The sequence below is a fragment of the Heloderma suspectum genome, chromosome 2, assembly GCF_057233095.1.
Source record: "Heloderma suspectum isolate Gila_16-S chromosome 2, 16-S_ref, whole genome shotgun sequence".
In the NCBI taxonomy this organism is placed as follows: domain Eukaryota; kingdom Metazoa; phylum Chordata; class Lepidosauria; order Squamata; family Helodermatidae; genus Heloderma; species Heloderma suspectum.
The window spans coordinates 234,315,341-234,338,117 of record NC_139459.1 but is presented as its reverse complement, the minus strand read 5'-3'; the positions used below and the strand labels follow the sequence as shown (position 1 = coordinate 234,338,117).

Here is a 22,777-nt window from a genome sequence, read left to right as displayed (position 1 = left end):
GGCTGGGACTTTAGAATCATCCCACTACCCCTGTGGCTTTTGGTAGATGTTTAACATAGTATATGCAACAGGCAGACTCTGCAGATGCACGCAATACCCAGGTTGTAGATTCGTGCTCATGGAAAACTGATGCACGCAGACTGCTACACATGTTTTGGGAAAGAAATAGCTATATTGAGTGTGATGCTGGTGTGAAACTGACAGATGCCTCACCCCTTAATTTCATACATAGAGCCTTTGATCACAGCCATCAACAGCGACATCTTTAATTCCAGAATAAAATACACATTGTTTTACTGTTGGTGGTATTAAACTTCCTTCTGGCTACCTTGAGGTGCAACAGGCTCAGCCCATCCACCATTGTTTAGAGAAACCTTTCTTTCCACTGGACTATACCAGTATCCTCTGGCAACTAACTGCAGGCCAGAGATGTTAAGTTCAAGGTAGAAAAGCAGGCTCTGTAGACACTTAACAGTCCACAGGCTGAGCTAAAGAGCTCTGCCTTCCAATGGGTCATCTTACCCCACAGCAATTCTGTTCTCTTCTTCCTCTGCAGCAGCTTAAAAGACCAAAACTGCCTAATGTGCACTCTCTCTGATTCTGATCTGCGGTCAAACTTTTCATTATGTGGACTACAGTACTATGAAAAGGCCCAGCCAAGAATGACCCACAACACTCACAGCAAGTGACAGATCATGTCTGGAAACTTCTAAATGAATCAAGGCAGACATGATGGCTGTCATTGCTTTCTGTATGAATGTGAGGGAGGACGACGGTACAGAGAAGGCCAACTTTCCAAAAGCAGTCTACCGCACAGCTAAAAAAGCACCCAGGTTCTCTTGAGCCCCCACATGCTGCCTCAGTAGGAAGGAAAGCTTCTCGTTCTCCTCTTTATAAGTAATAAAATATGACTGACCAGGCAGGACACAGCTGAGCGATGAATTGAACCAAGGAATTTGCAATAAAAGAGACCAGAAAAGGCTCCAGGAGCAAAGATACAAACTGTTCAATACACATGTCTTATACCAAACAAGCAAAGGTAGCAATATAAACACCAAATATTAAGTAGCAAGGAAGTTCTGTGCTCTGTAAGGAATAAAGAGAAACAATTAACTAGCCAACCACCAACTCCAGTGATGTCAATTATCATTAACTGATGCCAGAGGAGAAAACAGTCTCTCACTGCTGAGAGCTTCCAAAGAACCAAGTGTACAGATATGACCACCTTCAGCATCAATGCTTTGAAACTGATGAAGTTCTGGCCAGTTTCTACACTGTGCTCTCAGCAGTAGCAAAGGAGGGCTTGGAGCCCTGTGCCTGCAGATTTAAAGCAGCCAATTCTTCTCTCCTTTGTGTTCACACACTTATTATTATCAGAGGGGTTGAACTGCATTGGTTTTGTGGGATTTGGTTTGGGAAATGTTTCCATTGCATTGGTTATGTGGGCCATAGGGCAGAAAGCACACCAATATTTTGAAGTGCCACCGAGTAACCTCATGCCACAACTGGTATTGTCTTTATAATCACAGTATGCAAACAACTCACATAATGGGCCAGATCCACTGCCTAAAAAGGCAGCAGCTAGACTTTTATTTGTGTCCAATTGTTTGTCGAGTATACACACAGCATATATTGTATCTGCAGCATTAGTGTATTTAATTCCAGCCCAATAGTACACTCACAAGCTCATTCTAACAGTGTTACATAAGCTGCGTTCTTGGAAAAATTAAGTGCTAATAGCAGCATAAAGAACCAGCACAATTTTTCCAAACCAGACATTAGGGCACAATCCACTGGGACATTCTTTTGCAAAAGCCCCTTTGAATTAAATGGAATCTGCACAAGAGCTTGGTAGAATTCAGGGTGCAGTTTCCATTCATTTCAGTGGGAATGAAGCAGGGGAACATTCTGGCGCGTTATGCCTGGAACCTGCTTTGTTTTGAGCCTGTCCCTAATCACTACAGTAAGTCCAAGCCCAGGACATTCAGTTTTCCCCAACCTGGTGCCCTCCAAATGTTTTGGGCTATGATTCCCATCATCCCTGACCATTGGCGACACTGGCTGGGGCTCTTGGGAACTGTAGTCGAAAACTTCTGCGGGGTCAGATTGGAGAAGGGTGCATTAAACATGGGGTCCCTATAATTGCAGCATTAGCGAAGCTGTGAGTGACTTACACTTCGTCTTCCTAATTCTTCTTGGTTTTGGACAAAGAGGGCAGAATAGATTTATCCCCCACAGGGAGATGTACATTTTTTCCTGGTGTTGGGATAATGTGAATGTGTCTATGCATCTCCTCTTTCTGGGCACATGGGAGGATAAGCATGAGTCATTCATGCTCTCCTTCTCATACCTTCTTTCTCAAGAACATCCAAAGAACCCATGTGCCGCCCACCCCACCCCAGGATGGAACTCTTCACCATTTTTCATCTTTAGGCAAAGTCCAAGAGACGTTCCCCAGATATCTGAATTTCTCTGGTCCTCTGTGGCTTTTCTGCAATCCACCTAGCTTGTTCTGAGAAATGGTGGGTTCATCTCTTTTGCACAACATAGGATCTACACTTCAATAAAATACACAGGTGATTGGTAGGGTGATGTGATATCCACCCAGGCTGCCACATCCCTAGAAATGAGGCAACATGTGGTATGACTTCCAGGTAGTAGGGGAGCTACCAGAAGCCACAGACCTGCCCTATTTTCCATCTAGTAGTAATGACATTCATTCATTCATTCATTCATTCATTCATTCATTTTTATTTTTATTACATTTCTACCCCACCTTTTTTCCTCCCTAAGGAACCCAAGGTGGTGTACATAATCCTCCTCCTCCTCTATTTTATCCTCACAACAACCCTGTGAGGTGGGTTGGGCTGAGAGTCTGTGACTGGCCCAAAGTCACCCAGTGAGCTTCCACGGCCAAGTGGGGACTAGAACCTGGATCTCCTGGCTCCCAGTCCAACACTCTAGTCACCCTCCTTCCTTCTTCTCCCTCCTGAGTGAGGGGTCTTAAAGTGTATTTATGGCAGAAAGAAACCTTCTTTCCCACCCTGCCTCTCTAATCTCACTTAGATTAGACTCACTTGAAGATTCAGGTGTGCTTTTTCAAGACTTGGCTGAATCATATATATATATATCATACAAAATGTGCAGTAATCCCAAAGAGGGTGCCAGCTCATGCTCACCAATATCAAGGCAGAAGAAGCAAGGACAGACAATTTTGCCTGGCCACAGCCATAATTGCCCTTTGGACACTAATCAGCCTACCCCCCACCCCATTACTAGCCTTTATATTTCTCCTAGGAATATAAAATGTTAAAACCCTGTATGAGTCCACATGTCCAGTTTTAGTAGTTAGCTGAAGGCCCATCAATTGCAAACTGGAACAGAAGGGAGAATTTCAGTCCTTTCCCCATTCATGTGTATCATGCCCACTCCTATACTTCTCCAACCACACTCCACCATCCATCACTGAGGTCACTGCCACAGGTAGAGGCAAGGGTTAGGGTCAAGCCTGCTTTTCCAGACCTGGCTCCATCCTGTTCCACCAGACTAAACAAGACCCTAAGTAAGGTATACTTCTCCCCCACCACCACCCTGTCCCGCTCCAACACATTCTGATCCAAAAGCAGCATTCAGGGACAAAAGGCTGGGGAGATCTGTCAAGCCTCCACTTTGCATTTTTAAATTTTTTATTCAGGAGGACATTTTATAATTAGTTTTTATAGGTTTTAGTGCTGCCGTGTTGTGTTTTACATTTGAAATATTTTAGTGTGTTTTATTATTCCTATATTTTATTTTCGTAAAAGCGACTAATTGTTCTGAAAAGTGGAGTATAAAATATATTAATTAAATAATAAAATGCTCCACATTACCCCTCCTTCTCCCTCTTGCAGTCAGGTCCTGATTTTATGGAGGCAGGGTAAGTGTTAAACCTTGATGCCTTCTCCTTAACAGCCCTAGATCTGCTTTCTGGAAGAGAAGACAAGATATTGTTCCCTTCCACAAGGAGCCATGCAGTGCCTGGAGGGGCAGGTTTTGTCCCTACTGCAACACTGTCCTCAAATGAGTGCTGTACTTTTTCCTATGGGGATGAATAGCAGCCATTAGTGTTGGGTACTAAACGTGACTCTGCTGATCACAGCACATTTTACCCAGTGCTGGCTCCAGGTTTTTCAGGGCCCGTGAGCAAGACCCCATCAATGGGCCACCTCCCTAAGTGAGTCTACTTTCTCACCACTATTGTCACCAGCTGCTATTGCTCCTCATCCTCTGCCTCATCATTTGCTACCACTTGCTTGACAGGCAAAGAGCCAGTGAGCAAGGAGGCAGTGCTGTCTGCTGTTCCTCCTTCTCACCACCATCTTTGCCTGGGCCAGACTGAGAGACAGGTGAACAAGCAGGTTGCAATGGTTAAGAGAAGAAGGAACTCCAGGGGGCTCTTGTCAGTGGGTACCTGCTGAGGTGTGGGCCCTCTGCAGATGTCCATCCATGCCTACCCTTGATGTTGGCCCTGGTTATGCCCCCTTTCATCTGCAGCATATTTAGTTGTCCATGGAACTTAATGGAAGTGAATGGAAGTCATTCAGAAATGAGCCAGCCCTTATCCACATATCTCCACCCCTCCATCTGCATAGCCATGCTCCAAGTCCCATTTCGTAGTCATGCTGGAGCCCTGTCAACAACTAGGTTTAATGGAGAGTCACTTGACAAGGGATTGAGGGGTGGGGTGAGCCAAGGCACAAATCTGCATTGCCCCAAATATTGTCTTATTGCTACAAAAGTGAGTTCCACCGTGTGTGTTTTTAATTGCTGGGGGTGGGGGGTGGGGCGAGGCAGACAGTTCCCTTGGGGATCATATTTGGCCCACACTGTTGACCGCTATGCTAGAATGTGATGGAATGTTGCGAGAGTATGACAGAATATTGGAAAAAGTGTGACAAAGGAAAAGAACACTGGGAATTGCCTCTTTTATATATGTATGGTGGCCGCAGTTTCCATTCATAATGGCTATGATCCAATGAGGCAGCCCTGTGTGTGAAGTAGGGTATGAGCAAAGAGGCTATGGTAATGCTGAAGGAAAGCTCTGTGTGCTGGTAGAATTCCATCTGCCATAGCTGGTAATTGGACCCCCCATGTTAACAGGGCTCTAAGATTTTGGAAATTTTCTATAGCAGTTTTATTGTGCGAAAGGGCATTGCACTGCAATCCTTGACTCATTTATCCTCAAAGCAACCTCACCCTATGAGATTTTTCATTATGATTTCCATTCTACAGGTGGAAAACAGAGTCTACAAATTTAGTAATGTGCCCAAAATAATCCAGTAAGATTGTGGCTGAGCTGAAATTACAACTTAGGTGAAAACCCAACAAGATCAAACTGGCTCTCATCACCACCAAACTCCCAAATTTTATTGCTCTACTCTCTCTAAAACCAAAAGAACACTGCAAAGCCATGTGAAACAATATGCATGAATAACTTGCTTCTTCAACAGTTTCTCAGGATCTATAAACAATTACAGTGCATGGAAAGAAATTGAGCAGATTTGTTCTCCATCCATCCATCCATCCTACATCTGTCTCCACCCATCCACCCTACTGTTTTTTCTTCAGTACCCACTTTTATTAACATCAAAGACCTGCAGTGCACATGCTCAGTAATCCATCTTTCTAATGTGAATAGCAAATTAGACCATTGGCAATGTAAAAAAATGTAAAGCATTTGGAAGCATTATGATAAGGACAAACCAGAAATAGAACCTGATTGACTTGTTACACCTGCATTAACCCTTTGGTTTTAAGAGACTTTTTCTAGCTTCACCTTCCTGTAAACAAAATGTACGCTCAAATGTCCTCAAACTGAAAACAAAATTGCAAAAACACACAGGCCTGTTCTACTATAAAGCTTGCTGTGGACAAGACAGCTACACTTTAAAAAGACTTTCTCCACACACACGCAACAGACCTATTCCAGAATACAGTATCTCCTTGCTTCCAGTGCCTAACGTTTCAGTGCTCCCCTGTTCCTCTGCACTTGAGTGTGAGGAATTTAGCACACTCCAAAATGACAGTTAACTCTCCAGAAATTAGACAATACCTTGGTCCCAAACCATATCCCGACTCTCAGTAGACACTAAATGTTTCTCACCAGGAAAGGAATAGGTTTATGGTCTGTACAAACCTGGAGACCAAAAACCGTAACACAGTTGTATATCCAACTTCATGTGGTTCCTTTTGAGATATAAGGCAGCTATGCAAACTATCATGACAGAAAGCAAGATCTTTACATACCAAGTTGAAGTGATGGATGCAGAGGCTGGAATTCTTGGATTTTGCTCCGCCAGCAGAGGAAACCGGAAGCCCTGAGAAGATCCCCATATGCAAGGCCCAGCATGAACCCTGCATGTCTCCTAGATCTCTTCTCACCCTATGTTGTTCTCAAAATACTGTCTATACTTTCTGGACACATCTGGGACGTCAAGTTCTCAGACTCATCTGATCCTAGATTACAAGTCTATGAATGAAGAGGCACACTGTTGTGCTGGACATCAGGACTGGGCCAAGGTGTGTGTGTAATGCTAGCTTACTCTGTGGGATATATTTCTGGTTCACTTTCACATCCCTCCCTTCTCTTGATTTCTGCCTCTCCCTTTGGGCTACATTTAGCTCATGGGGCCTCCATTGGTTTCCCTTTCCTTGCCATGTGCGTCCTGTAGAGACTATGATGAGTTGGTTCCTGACCCAAAAGTGTCTGACAACTCCTTGTTAATAAGGGCCCTCATTTTCTGCACAACTAGCTAGATGCAGGGCTCAGGAGCCCCATTCCCCATACCACACCTCTGAGATCCAAGCTGATTGCTGACTATCCAGAACTTACATGGAGATCCTGGGCCTATAAGCCCCTCTGCCTGGAGAAAGGGAAATGAGAGCATGGCTAACAAATGTAATCTCCAAAACTCTGAGCTAGAGGAAATGAAAATGGATGCTATCTCCCCTACCTCCCCACCCCCAACTCCACCCTTTGCATGGATGAAAGACCACTGGTTTGAGAGAGCAGCTTGTTAACAGGTATCAGAGGTAAAGGCAGTGGTGGTGGGGAGAAGAAGGGAATAAAGAGGAAGCAGCAGATGTATGGGTTAGTGAGAGCTGCCCCCTTGCATAGGGGGAGCTTGCATGTAGGAAGAGACAGACTCACAAGACAACATATAAATTAAAAGTGTGGTATGATGAGCAGAGAGACATGTGGGAAAAGGGGAAAAACAGGGGTACCTCAGTTCAGCAATACAGCTCCAAGGATCAGAGCAGGGATGCATTTAGTGACAGAAATGGCAGTGTCAGGGGTTGCATCCATGTATCTGAGTCGTGGCTGGAAGAAAAAGGTGTCTTGGCAGAGATAAGATGACTAGATGGGGAAGACATGAAGAAGTAACACAGATGGGGTAAATGGATGGTATGGATGTGCAGTGGCTGAGTAGGAATGTCTGGGGTGGGGTGGGGGATGAGCAGGAGGGGCTTCATGCATAGGGTGGACCAGGCATGCAGGAGCAGGACTGGGACACAGGCAGTGGCATTTCCTTTTCTCAAGTTTAAGCTGTTACTGTGGCCTAGGTGCTGGCGCTGGAAGCCCCCATAGAAAGGATATGGCCATTCGGTGATCTTTTTGGCGTATTTCCTCACCACGTTGTCCTCACTGAAGAGGAAGAGGGAGCGGTTGACAGTCAGGCAGTTCTGCCGGACGGGAATGGGGTTGTAGAGTGCCATGGTGCGGGCTCGCTGGGCCATCGACTGTTTGTATATCCTCTGGGCCCCTGGGGGACCACCTTGCCGGACGCCCCCAGCACCCCGGCCACCTCCGCCTCCTGCTGCTCCGGAGCCAGCTCCCCCTGAACCTCCTGCCCCATAGCGGGCTGGCACCTCGTCTCCAAACCGAGCCATCCTGCAAAGAGCAAAGGGCTGGGGGTTACGCCGCTGAGGATGCTGCCGGAGAGAAGACGCTCATCACATCCCATCGGCTGCTGTACGATGCTGCTAGGGGAGCTTGCAGCAGAGGGAGGGGGCACTCAGGCTGGAGCACGGCTGGGGAAAGCGGCAAAGATCCTGGACATGGTGACTCTCACCTCCCCTTGCAGGGTGGAAGCGATGTGCAAGTCCTCCCCTCACCCTCTATCCTGAAAGGTTGCAATTGTATGTGTGTGTGTGTGGGGGGGGGGAGTCACACTCCACAAGAAGAAGAAGAAAAATCCCTCCAAATTGTGGGTTTCAGTTAGAAAAAAAAAGACTGATGCACCAAACTGCCCCTAAAATGAATTGCAATGAAAAAGATTCAATGCACCATCTGTTAAAAATATTTCAGTTAAAAAAATTTAAAAATGCATTGCCACTGGGAGGAGGAGGGGGGAATGACAATTAAATATAGCGACAGCAGCATCTCCTCCCCACCAAGGAAGAAAAAAATGCAATTAAAGAAATCGAATGCACCAGTTCTTGCTCCTGCCTCTCTTCTCAAACCCAGAGGGGAAAGAAATTGAATTAAAAAAAAAAAAAACAGCATCAAAATTAGGTTCTCTGTCTAGGTATTTGCAATGCAATTTGGTGGGGAAAATGCAGGCTTCCTCTGTGGTGGGCAGCTTGGCAAATGTTTGCACTCACAAGAAGAAAAATATATAAAATATTATTTCTCTAAGATTTATGAAATCAGTACATGCCCTCCCATCTCAAAAATAAAGAAATAAAGAACTGCATCGGTGAGGTAAAAACGATAATTTTACCCCCCCCCCAGGCAGAAAAATAACCCACACACAAAAAATCCCCCAAACCACCCTAAAATCAAAACAAAATTCCCCCTCCCAAGGTTTGTTTTCACTGGGGCTTCATCCTGCTGTCTTCAGCACAGTCCAAGATCTGAAGGGGGAAAAGGTTTGGGCTCTCTTTAAGCTTCTGAAGCTGTAGGATGTTCCCCCCCTTGCTATCCAGCGGTCGCTCTTCCTGCCTTTTTTTCCCGGGGTGATTGCGTGTATGAGTATGTGTGCGTGTGTGAGACACTGAAAAAGAGAGCGTGTGTGTCAGTTTAGCCTCATCTTGGAGCTGAATGCAGCATAGAAATCCTGTAAAATCCAAAAAATGAAAGAGACAAGAGAAGTAGTTGCCATCCACCATCTACCCATAAGGGTTCCCTGGTTGCTGCAATGTCTAGTATTTTTTCCTGCCCTGTATTCCTCCTCCTCCTCCTCCTCTTGGGTAAGCTAAAATAAGACCGGTGTTAGGGAGGCAGGCAGGCAGGGAGAGAAATGAGAAAAAAAGAAAAGGTCTGATTCACTGGCAGGTTGAGCTCTAATGTGCAGCAGTGGATCGATTTAATGCAAGCACAGAGCATCCCAAAGCCTCAGCCAGGCTTGGCACATGATGGCCTAGAACCAATAGCAGGGGCTACAGCCCAACCAAACCCAGTTGGGTTTCTACAGGGAGAAAAGGACACACACACATACACACACACACACACACACACACACAGCTTGATGGGGTAAGGAAAACCTGCATACAAATGACAAGTCTCAGCAGCCCACACCTTGGCAGATTAGACTGATGTCAATTCTCTGGTGTAAGCTCAGATCTTTCTATGGAAAAGCAAGAACATTAATCCCCCCCCCCATGCCCTCGTTTCAAGTAAAAATCAGGTCAGAATGGGCTCTTCTTGCTTTACATCAATGGAGTTGTTTTGTTTTTGAGTGAAGCAATGGACAGCTAGCAAGACTGGGGAGGAAGGAGGGGAGAATGCTAGAGTTCTAATACAATGTAGTGTACACAAGGTGGTATGTGTATATTTATGCAGGAGAAGTGTAAACACGTATGCAAAAGTCATTGTACACATGAAAGCGTGAGAATGTGCAAGGTTAGAGGCACAAGAGTGAAAGTATGCAGGTATGCATATTGTGGGGGTGAAACAGAGGACTGCAAAGTTCATGGACTGTAGCGGACATAAAGCTCAGATATCTGAGCAAGCAGCCAAATTGACACTCCACTTGTAAAAATAGGTGTTCCAGCCTTGGCTCTGTTATACCAATATAAAAATGCCAATTAATTTCAATGGGTTGGACTCTGGGCTCAGTTCAACTAGCGTAAATCGACATTACCACTATTACTCTAAGCTCTGAGTTTAACTTCCCTGATATAAATCTGGACTCATCTGAGTGGCTTAAATTATAGGGCTTAATGCTAGCACACATAAAATGCACCCTCCCCAATCCAGCCCCAATTGAGGCCCCTGCAGCACCTGACTCCATGTGGCAAACTAGTATTCATAAGCAGCAGGTATATCTTAGAGATTTGTGGTCAAGTGGGAAAAGTCCCCTGGTTACACTCAAGGCACAAATGCCATTGGGAATTATTTAGGCTGCAATCGTATACCATACCCTGAGAATAAACCCCACTGTAAGTACCTGAGAATAAACCCCATTGAACTCAATGGAACTTACTTCTAAGTAGGCATGTATGGAACTGAGCTGCTAGTGGCTTCTTTGCTGTGGATATTCCTATCATGAGGCTGTTTTCTGAAACAACCTTTGCTTGATGTCTAGCTTCTCTACTCTGCCACCATAACATCAATGCATTTCATCCTGTGGTTCCTCTGCATTGTATAGACTTTTCTATAATAGCAGTAGCACAGCACAATGCTATACATTATGGCAGCCTTCCCCATCCTGGTGACCTCCAGATGCATTGGACAACAATGCCTATAATCCCCACTCCACAATATGAACAGGGGATTATGGCAGTTTTAGTCCAACACATCTGGAGGGTTCTGGGTTGGAAAAGGCCATATTATGGCAACAGTGTGGAGAAGGTATCACACACAGGCTGTTTCCACATGTGGTAGCCATGTAGTAGAAGCACCATATACATCACCAACCTATAGACTGAATCCAGGTTTATGCACGTGCAACTGGGCTGGCAGACGTAGCCTTCTAAACCCCCTCCTCCCCACATCAGCTCCTCTAGAGCCCTGAAAAGGCAACACAGAGGGTCAGGGGATCCTGCTGAAAGGAGTGAGTGTGGTGTGTGGGAACAGGGAGGATTCCCAAAAATCAGGCAGAGGCACCTTCTGTGAGTGGAGCCCTTCTTTCAACAGAGGTCAGATTCTGGACCCAACCCCTTATTTACCACGAGGCAAATAGGAGATGGTCAAGATAACAATGGCATTTCTAGTTCCAAAAACACTAGCATTCTTTCTGTTGTGTTATGGTGGTGGGCCAGTTGGATTTTCCAAATTGTATAGGGTTGAGCAAAGCCAGTTCAAATGCACATTTCAAAGGGCTCTATATTTTATGGTGTGGATTCGAGCAGTATCGGTAGTACTGGACATGGCAGGCATAGCTATAGGCCCCAACTCCTCCGCAGCAGTTTTGCTGACATTTGCGCATAACACCAATTCGTGGGCTAACTCTGTGTTGTTTAACCCCTAAACAACTGGCCTTGTTTGCAACCCAGAGTATGGGTTCAGTATGGGTTGTCATTGAATCGTGGATTGTCTTTACATGCAAACTCTGCACTATGGTTTAGTTATAGATTGTTACCACAAAGAATCCAAAAAGAGAACCCATGGTTTCTTGTTGGATTGTGAACTCTGGGTTGTTTGTTGTTAACAACCCATAGTTAAACCATAATTCAGGGTTCACACAACCCACACAACAACCCATACTCAACCAGTACTCTGAGCTGTCGATATGTGCAAACCAGGTCAGAGTATCCAGGTTTGGATGTCATGCTAACAACCTACAAACAGGGCAATCATAGGTTGTTAATTAAAAGAGGAAGTAACAAGCACACCGGAGGCAGCTCACTCACTTGCTCCCACTCATGCCTGACAACCCATGGGTTAAATAACCTATGGGTTGTCATCACATGCACAATGGGCTGTTCTCCCTTTCCCTCTGCCATTGTTAAAACATCAGCACCATTAACATTTCTTTTTGGTAACTGGAATTTGGGCATACACCCAGGCCAACACTAAACCAGCATTTGATATCACATACTAGTCGAGGTGTGCTTTTCAAATAAATGGGTAAGAGCACAGGGATGGGGTGGAATGAAGTGCGGAAGACATTGTAAAAATAAAGGAGGAAATCTTGCAGAGGTTGCTGCCATTTATTTATTTGGAAGATTTATAACCCACAATTCAATGCAATGATTCCCAAGGTGTGGAACAACAATTTAAAATTACAAAATATGATCCAAAAATAATAAATACTACCAACTAAAGAGAACCTTGTAAACAGTATCTCACAGTACTGCTCCTTCTACGGCTATAGTGACTCTAGGGAAAAATTCATTGTGTGCCCTTGTTCTTACCTGAAAGATAAAATAGAGACAGCTGCGGAGGGGTGAGGTATGGGGAGGGAACAGTGGGGTGGGGGGCGCTTTGATAATGTCAGCAATTACACTGTTTTGCTTTATTCCTTATAGATTACTGTGAAGTTACCATTTTGCAAAGGGAAGGATTAAGTTGCCAAAGTAGCAGAGGATATCTATCACAGTGGTGTTTTTTCTGATATCATTGCCACATCCTGCCTTGGTGTGTACCCTACCCCAGAAGGCAGAAACCCTGCTTCAGCCTCAGTCATGCTGTTAGTGGCAATAGCTTCAGCAGCACAGTTTTGCTCAGTAGTATAAACTTCATACTTTTTCCATATCCTTCTCAAGCACACCGGCTTTGCTTGCCAGAATTGAACTCTACCTTCAAAGCTAACTGATGCGAAGGAATATTACAGGTCTTCTTAGTAAAGCTTACTGTTGTACTGAACAGTGGTAGCTGGAACTGAACTTTAGTGACATGCCCGCCACAGATTAAGATAAGGATGCTTTTGTGTATTTTCAAGATCCCTATTCTCTTGCAAAGGATCACTTGGTCACCCCTCCCCATTCATTATTACAAATTACGGAAAGCTTGATTTTGCCTGCTGCATGTAGAATAGCCAATTGTTTTAACCAGCCCATGCTGCTATGCTTTTAATTGCTCCTTGATCTGAAACTTTTTTACAGCTAGAACATAGATGTTGTTTATCACTTATAATTGTTGCAGATCAAGCATCTGTGAAAGGCACAGCTATCAGGGTCTGTTGGAAAACCGAGGTGCCAATATTTATTTCCACTGGCCTTGGCTTGGGTCAACAAAACTGGGCAGAACCTCCAAACAGAAAAGGTTTAATTAAAGGCCTGCCCACTCTGGATAAGCTGGTCCTGGAATGGTGTGTTATTGCAATGCTTTTGTTTGATTTTTTTCCACAAATCATATCTGGAAAAAACGTGAGAGGCCAATACAGAAAACACTGGATTGCAACAATTTGACACTGACATCCTCTGGATTCTCTGTAAAAAAGTGAATGAACATAGGGTGACAATTCCAGGGAAAAGGGCTATCAAAGAAGCAACCAGGGAATCCAGCAATCTACCTTCAAAGCTAAACAAGCAAAGCTAGAGAATATTTTATTTATTTATTACATTTCTATACCGCCCAATAGTCAGAGCTCTCTGTTTATGCAATGAGAGCTAAAACAGATGTGCCGCGGAAGATCCATGATCAGCTTCCAATTGAAAAAGAAGAAGTTTACAATGGCTGGTGGGTACTTGAAAAACAGAGGGGGCTATTATATGGTATTATCAGCAAAGCTAAAAGTAGCTCCAGAGGGTGGTGGACAATTTCAATTGGGGAAATAGTGAGAGGAAGTTTAAACACCTCCCTCCCCCAGCACTGCGGTGCTGATCAAAATCAGAACACACACACACCTCCGCAGAGCTGCTTTACACTTTTTGTTCTTGTTTTTCTTCTTGATACAGTCACAGCTCTTGTCTGTGCAATTATGGATCCTTGAATAGGCAGGGTCCACAATTTTGTGGACTCAGCCTATGCCTATAGCATATTTTAGATTTTCTGAACACATAGTGCATTGTTCAAGGCTGGGTGATATTTCATCATCACAGTGGCAACCCACCACAATGCCAAGGATTTAATCTGGGACCTTCTGCATGCATAGAGTGTACACTGCAACTGAGCTATGGCCCTTTCCTCTCTTGGGGAATGGAGAGGCACATCGAGCCAACCCCTTTTTGTAGCTCCATCCAGTTAGGCTGCCTGGAAGATTCACTCCCATTCTACACTTCTATCTTCCCATCACCAAGGCCACGGCTGCTCTTCCTCCCCCTCCCAATCTCCTTCCCGAACAAGGAGTACACTTTAGTTCTTTTCAACCTCGAGGTTTTTATTTGGAGAGCAGGAAGGATAAAAATGCTATCCAGGCTAATGACTATTTTTGTTCTCTTCATTTAGGTAGCAAACATAACTGATGATGGAATCAGGCTATTTCCTTGCTCCATTGTGATAAAATGTTAGAAGGCGGGAATAAACAGCTCTGCCCCTACCCTTAGACATCTTCAGTGCCCCATACTCATTATTTTAAATCATATAAATGATATATCAAACAGTAGAAGGATGACATTTAAAATAACAATGTTGTTTCACAAAGTAATACATATAAATAAAAATATCTTCAAAATGAAAAGTAGCTCTCAGGATTCTCCAGGTGCGGCACGGTGGCCATGTCTCCTGTTTCACAGTTCTCTATTTGAAGGGCTGTCCAGTTCCAGTTTAAAGATAAAGGACCACAAGAATTGTTGCCCACCAACAGTTAGCATCTGAACAGGCAGGCACACAGGCCACAATCTTCTAAATTTGCATCTATACATATAAATTAGCATATGTAAATTCTATGCAAATCGTCATCATCTTTTTTGGCCATTAAGGGCGTCATCCTATGCATGTTTAGACAGAAAAATGTCCTACAACTCCCAGCATGTCCCAGCATGGCTGGCTGGGGAATGCTGGGAATTGCAAGGCTTTTTTATGTCTAAATTTACACAGGATTGCATCCTCAGAGAGAAGAAACAGTCTGTAAAGGCAGCTACATATGGTAGTAATGAAGACACATTTCTATCATTGTTCTTTATATCAGAGCCTGCCCAGATCCCTGAGGTACGCACACATGAACATTCAGAAATGGGAGTTGTGGCTCTGTCATTACCTCCCACCTTTGCTTAAATTTGAAGTTATTCTGTGTATCTGTGTGGGAGAAACAACACAGGGGCTTTCCCTCTGACCTTTACCCTCTATCTTCCAAGTCACCTACACATTTTCCTCATCCCACCAAGGAGCACAAGGGAGCTAACTCAGTTTGCAAGTGTAGGTAGAGTCCAGCGCACCACAGAAGTTTAAGAAGTTCAGGGGGGTCTTTGGGGGGCCTATGGACACATCTGGCCATTTGAGAAACTGCCCCAGATACCACCACAAAATGGCTGACCTGGGAGGCATGGCTAGTCACAAGGGAGAAGTAACATGCCCAAAAGACTTGAGTAGAGACAGAGGTGGGGTTGCAGCCCGAACACACAGAACAAGTCCATTGAATCCACAGTTTTCTATGCCAACAGAGACCTCTTTCACAGAAAGCAAACTCCTTTTCTCTCTCCCCCCTCTCTCTGCCAGGTAACTCATTCTACCCCTTCATGTCTTTTTCTCTCTTACCCCAGCTCACCGTCCATACACACATGCTTGCTCACACACACACCCATCAATTTATACAGACACACACACACACACACACGCAAACACCGCATCATGCATGTGGAGAGCTTTGGCTATTGGGCGGTATAGAAATGTAAATAAGTAAATGCACACACACACATGTCCTTCCCTTCTTCTCTGCATAGAAAGCACATGAAAAACCCCATTCACTCTCTTTCAGGATCTCTGCAAAACCATTTCTCTCTCCCTCACACATATGCAGTCCCCACCCATTCAGACACACAATCACACAACCCTACTCAACCACCTGGGTTGCTCCCGGAGCCCTTTGCTGGCTTCCCACTACTCCCCATAGTCCCAGTGCTCTCCCTAGCCCCAGTGCCAGCTCCAGGTTTTCCAGGGTCCTGGGCAAGATACTCGCAATGGACCTCCTCCCTCAGTGAGTCTACAACCATTGTCACCAGCTGCTATTGCTCCTCCTCCTCCTCCTCCTCCTCAGCATTGCTGTCACCTGCTTGCTTGACAAGCAGAGAGCCAGCCAGCAAGTAGGCAATGGCATCTGCTCCTCCTCCTTTATCTGGGCCAGAGCAAGAGGCAGGTGAACAAGCCAGTTGCGCTGGCGAAGAGGAGTCCAGGGTGCTCTTGTCAATGGGCCTGCTGGGTTGTAGGCCCTCGGCAGGTACCTGACCATGCCTACCCTTGATACTGGCCCTGCCCAGGCCCATCCCTGCTGGCTTCCTTGACCCGCCCTTGCTGACTGCTGCTCTTCCTAGCCCCTCCATTGTTCTCCTTAGCCCCCTGCTGCTCTCTTTAGTGCCCCCCCCCAGCAACACAGGTCCTTTTTCTTCTTTTTTCCATTCTTTTTCTTGGTGCTTGGGCATGCTGCAGAGGAAAGCGTTGGCTTACAGCCTCCCATCATCTTCATTTCCTAAGAATATCTCTGAGCCCCACCTGTGACCCAGAGGGATTAATGGGAAATGAAGATGACAGCAGCTGGAGGGTCCACTTTAAGCAATTCCAGGTGCAGATAAGAAAATTTGGTATTATAAATAAATAAATAAGTGGGAGGGACAGGGTGCCTCACTGGTGCCAAGGAAGGTGTACTGACGTGCACTGGTGTCTACGGGCCCCATGTTGCCTACCTCCCCAGTATATAATGCAGGATGTACATCTGCAGCTATTGGGCACTAAAGAAAAGAGAGCGATTAGTTAACTAATCAAGGGCATAATCCTCTGCAGATGTAGACAGGAAAAAGGCCTACAATTCCCAGCATTCCCCAGCCAGGCATGCTGGCTGGGGAATGCTGGAATTGTAGGACTTTTTCCTGTCTAAACCTACAGAGGATTGCACACTAAGAGGAATTAGAGAAAAGGAAGTTAAGTCTCCATCATCTCATATCTTGAATTTAGGCTTTCGAAAGCACACAAACCATGTTCAAGGGATAGCAGCATTCTGAGGGTTCACAATGCTGGGCCTGCAGCAATCTGCAAGTCAATGAAATGGGGTGGACCACTCCGTAGTCACCACCCTGTCTTACATGAGGGGTGGGAAACATGTGGCCCTCCAGAAGTGTTGGCCCTCAGCTCCCATGAGCCCTCTTCATTGGCTCTGCTGGCTAGGGCTGATGGGAGTTGTAGGCCTAAACATCTGGAGGGCCAGAAGTTGCCTACCCCTGCCTTACATCCTTAACTTGGAGCATTTGGTACTGGTAATTGTCAGAACCAGGGCACAGGACTGGATATGCCATTTGCGCTTCCTTTGTCTGGCAGTTCCTACATATGAGTCTGAGGAGAAAATAAAGTCCAAACTTGTTTTGAAAGAATAGAGGCTCCTGTCTAGTCATTTAAATATCCTATAAAAATTCTAACTATCCAGGCCTTCTGCAGCTCACAGAGCCAGAGTTTTGCACACAAGGCATAATGGGTTGGCTTGTTTGAATCCCTAACCTATTTTCTATTCTCTCTTTTCATTCCCACCAGCCTTGACGTCACCAGGTTCTTTTGTTTGAGGGTAATGCTTTTGTCCCATGCCAGCAGATCTGAGGCTGTCTAAATATAGTCCTGAAGGCACCAATGTCTTAAGAATTGGACTAAAGTACCTAGCTAAAAGGCTCCAGAACTGAGGAAATAAGCAGCACAATCAGTCATTCTGAGATAGTTGTCCATGGCTCTTTCCTTGCAGTGGGCCAGGGGAGATAACAAGACAACAAAGGGGTTCCTGTGAGTAAACATCAGAGGAAGCAAAATATAAATCCACTGCATAATCAATTATTTATTTATTGGGGAAGCTGTTTTATGCCAGCCACAGCACCCAACAGAGGAGGGCATGATGGGACAGATTCTCTCTGCAGATTCCTGGTACTCTCTGTACCAGGGAGTACAGTCAAGATTGCAAACAAGCAGAAAAGGTAGATCTCCCCCTGTTCTGCACCGGAACAGAGCTGTGTTTCCTCTAGCCTAAGTCAGTGAGACCAAACACAATTGGCTCTTATAATGGCACATTTACCCTCCACAGTCTTGATTTGTAAATCTGCAGTTGTTATGCACATTGAACCTGCAGGGTCTGCACTGTGCTTCCATCTGACTTGTATCCACCTTCACCACAGGCAGCATAGAGTGCAGATCAGGCATGGCTACTGCACAATAAGAGCACTCTGGAGAGGGAAACATCCTAAACCACACGCCTTCCCTCCTCCCATGGCGTGCAGGCCCAAAAGTGCAGACATGGGCTATATCTTGAGGCTCTTTGAGTTCCTCCTAAAACCAAGAATGGAGAGAATCATAGAATCATAGAATAGTAGGGTTGGAAGGGGCCTATAAGACTATCAAGGCCAACCCCCTGTTGGAAAGTGAAGAGAGATCACTTTCCAACAGGAAGTTGGTGCTTATTTCTTTAGAAGCCCCAAAGCATAAAGACATTTCACAGAAGCCTTGAAAGAACTCTTTGTGCACAATCCTATGCATGTTTAGACAGAAAAAAGTTCTACACTTCCCAGCATTCCCCAGCCAGCATCACAGGATCACGCTCTTTATGAAACAAGCAACAGCTCCAAGATGTGAGGCCCAACCTAGACACCAGAGAGGGATTATATACCCAACAACCTTCCCCAACCTGATGCCCTCTCCAGATGTGTCAGATTATAACCCCCATCATTCCCATTCTACCTGGGGATGATGGGAGTTGTAATCAAACACATATGGAGGGCACTAGGGTAGGGAAGACTGCCTTACGAACCTGAAAGCAATTTGACCATTTGGAGATTTCCAGACCTTCCACTTTGGCAGGGTTTTGTTTTGTTTTTTAAAAAAGCCTTTAGCTACAGGCAATTGAGGAGCTTCATCAGATTAATTAACATAAATGTACAGCTAAGTCTTTTCTTCCCTAAAGAAGAGATAAGTGACTGCAGCATTAGACTTAAGAAATTTAATCATCTAATTTTAAAATATATTAGTAACATGTATGGGCCAGGAATGCCATTCTTCTTCCTGACACTACTACCTTTCCTCCCTCCCTCCCTCCCTTCCTCCCTCCCTTCCCTTCCTTCATACCATTGACTGATCTGATATTACAGTGAGCTTATGTTGACAGGGCAATCATTGTTTCTCTAACTACCAGTACTTAACTACGCTAATGCCACACTGGGCTGGTCTGCTTTGGCCCACGTAACTGAGTCTGGGGGAGTGGGGTCCACTGGAAAACTTACTTACTTACTTACTTATTTATTTATTTTGTTAGATGTATTAGCCGCCCATCTGGCCAGCTATCCGGCCACTCTAGGCGGCGTACAATACAAATAACACAAATTACAACATAATCAACTAAACAAAACAACATTGCTCTAAAAAAAAACCTAACCCAGCCCAAATGCCCACCTGATCTGCCAGGTTTTCAAAGCGCGATGGAAGCTCATCAAAGAGGGGGCATGGCAGAGGTCACTAGGGCGGGAATTCCACAAAGTGGGGGCCACTACATAAAAGGCCTTCTCCCTAGTCCTCACCAGCCTAGCTGTCCTGGCTGATGGGACAGATAGAAGGCCTTCCAAGGCCTATCTCATTGAGCGGCATCCCTGGTGTTGCTGGAGGCACTCCTTAAGATAGACTGGGCCGGAACCATATAGGGTTTTAAAGGTCAATACCAACACCTTGAATTGGGCCTGGAAAACAACTTGTAAACAGTGCAACTCCTTCAGCACTGGAGTGATGTGGTCTTGCTGACAGCTGCCTTTAATCAGGCAGATTCAAGACTGAGCGAAAGCTGTTCAAGTCTTGGGGATCCAAGGAGGGCTTCTTTAAAGTGGTCTTATCACCGCCTCCTTGAGGGCTGATGGCATCACTCCCTCCTTGAGGGAGGCATTAACCACCGCCTTGATCCCCTCCCTGAGTCTCTCCTTGCAGCTCATAATGAGCCAAGATGGGCAAGGATTGAGCAAGCAGGTGGTCATCCTAAAAGATGAAAGCACTTTGTCCACTTCATCAGAAGGAAGAAGCTGGAACTGATCCCACACAACCGGTCTGCCACTGGCCGCCCCTCGTGCACTAATTGTATCCACAGTGCATGGAATAGCACTCCTGATCTGGCCGATTTTATCCACAAAGTGCTTTGCAAACTCATCACAGGAGGCCTTAGAATGCTCCATTGGTTCCGGAACTGGACCGACCAGGTTCTGGACCACTTGGAACAACCTCCTGGGACAGCACTCTGCAGACGCGATCGAAGCAGCATAAAAATCCTTTTTTGCTGTTCTTATCATCACGTGGTAGGCTGAAGCTACAGCTCTAACCTGTGTTCCATTGTCTTCGGAGCGAGATTTCCGCCACTGGCGCTCTAGCTGTCTCACCTCCCACTTCAGAGCTCGCAACCATGGGGTGAACCATGGTGCAGTCTGAGCAGGGGGAGAGGGTGTTTCAGAGCCACCTGGTCTAATGCCCCAGTGATTGCAGCATTCCAGCCATCCACCAGGGTCTCTACCAAGCACTCGTTTGCGTGCTCCAAAGAATCCCTAAGCACAGTCAGGAATCCATTTGGATCCATAAGATACCTGAGGCGGACCATCTAAATTCAAACTTAGAATCTGAATTCCAAGGTCAATGTACACATCCTATATAAAATTAAAGCCCTTTCTCTATGGCAGTATGGAATGTGTTTTCAAATAGCATTCTGCATATATATGCAGATGGCAGAACAGTTGTGCAGTCTCAGAGCCTTTTTGCCAGTACAGCATAGATGACACTTGTTGCTTATAAGGTAGGATATTGAAAAAGTTCCACTCCAGGCAGATCCTCCAATCGTTCAATAGCATACGTGGCTTTTCAATTATCTGTCTTTCCTCCTACCTTTTACCAGGTCCTTTGCCCAAATGAGAAGTATTTACAGGGTTCTTCCCTAGGGCCTTATACCATGCAGTAGCGGCCTCCAGTATTCCATTCTTGGGCAAAGTGCTGGGGCGTGTGGTGGCTTCTCAGCTCCAGAGCTTTTGGATGACTTGGATTGTCTAGATCCATTTCAATCTGTCTTCAGGCCTAGTTATGGGGCAGAGACTGCTTTCGTCACCTTGGTGGACAATCTATGCCAAGAACTGGCATAGTAGTTCAAAGTTGTTCAAAGTGGTTTTTAGTTATATGTTGTTTGTGTATACTGTTTGTGTGCTCTTATGTAAATGGCTTTTAAACTTCTTATATTGTATTTTAATGTTTTAACTTCTGTAAACAGCCCAGAGAGCTTCAGCTATGGGGCACTAAGAAAGAAAGAAAGAAAGAAAGAAAGAAAGAGAAAGAAAGAAAGAAAGAAAGAAAGAAAGAAAGAAAGAAAGAGCTGGATAGGGGGAATGTGTCCCTATTGGTTCTGCTGGACCTCTCTGCGGCTTTTGATACCATTGGCCATGATATCCTTCTGAAGTATCTCTCTGAGATGGGACTGGGAGGCACTGTTATATGGTGGTTCTGGTCCTTCAGAAGGTGGTGCTGGGGGATTCCTGTTTGATGCTGTGGTGTCCCTGAGGGTTCCATCTTATCCGCCGTGCTATTTAACATATACATCAAACCACTGGGAGAGAGTGTCTGCGGGTATGCTGATGACACCCAACTTGATAGATTGTTGTTGTTGTTTATTCGGTCAGTCGCTTCCAACTCTTCGTGATTTCATGGACCAGCCCACGCCAGAGCTTCCTGTCGGCCGTCACCACCCCCAGCTCCCCCAAGGTCGAGTCTGTCATCTCCAGAATATCATCCATCCATCCATCTTGCCCTTGGCCGGCCCCTCTTCCTTTTGCCTTCCACTTTCCCTAGCATCAGCATCTTCTCCAGGGTATCCTGTCTTCTCATGATGTGGCCAAAGTACTTCAGTTTTGCCTTTCATATCATTCCCTCAAGTGAGCAGTCTGGCTTTATTTCCTGGAGGATGGACTGGTTTGATCTTCTTGCAGTCCAAGGCACTCTCAGAATTTTCCTCCAGCACCACAGTTCAAAAGCATCTATCTTCCTTCGCTCAGCCTTCCTTATGGTCCAGCTCTCGCAGCCATCGGTTACTACGGGGAATACCATTGCTTTCACTATGCAGACCTTTGTTGTCAGTGTGATGTCTCTGCTCTTCACTATTTTATCAAGATTTCTCATTGCTGTCCTCCCAAGAAGTAAACATCTTCTGATTTCCTGGCTGCAGTCAGGGTCTGCAGTAATCTTTGCGCCTAGAAAGACAAAGTCTGTCACTGCCTCCACGTTTTCTCCCTCTATTTGCCAGTTATCCATCAAGCTGGTTGTCATAATCTTGGTTTTTTTGAGGTTTAACTGCAACCCAGCTTTTGCACTTCCTTCTTTCACCTTCTTCAGAAGGTTCCTCAGCTCCTCCTCGCTTTCAGCCATCAAAGTGGTATCATCTGCATATCTGAGATTGTTAATGTTTCTTCCAGTGATTTTAACTCCAGCCTTGGCTTCATCAAGCCCAGCGTGTCGCATGATGTGTTCTGCGTACAGGTTGAATAGGTAGGATGACAGTATACAACCCTGCCATACTCCTTTCCCAAACCAGTCTGTTGTTCCATGGTCTGTTCTTACTGTTGCTACTTGGTCGTTATACAGATTCCTCAGGAGGCAGACAAGATGACTTGGTATCCCCATACCACCAAGAACTTGCCACAATTTGTGATGATCCACACAGTCAAAGGCTTTAGAATAGTCAATAAAACAGAAATAGATGTTTTTCTGAAACTCCCTGGCTTT

The 22,777-nt window shown here is 45.3% G+C and overlaps 1 protein-coding gene across 1 annotated transcript in view; it reads right to left on the bottom strand.

The window, feature by feature from the left end:
- CACNA1A (calcium voltage-gated channel subunit alpha1 A) overlaps positions 1–22,777 on the bottom strand; it is a 368,926-nt gene that overhangs the window by 260,854 nt on the left and 85,295 nt on the right. The window contains exon 3 of the mRNA XM_084838533.1: positions 7,637–7,930. Within this exon, the coding sequence (XP_084694659.1) occupies positions 7,637–7,930 (294 nt within the window). The remainder of the gene's footprint in view (positions 1–7,636; positions 7,931–22,777) is intronic.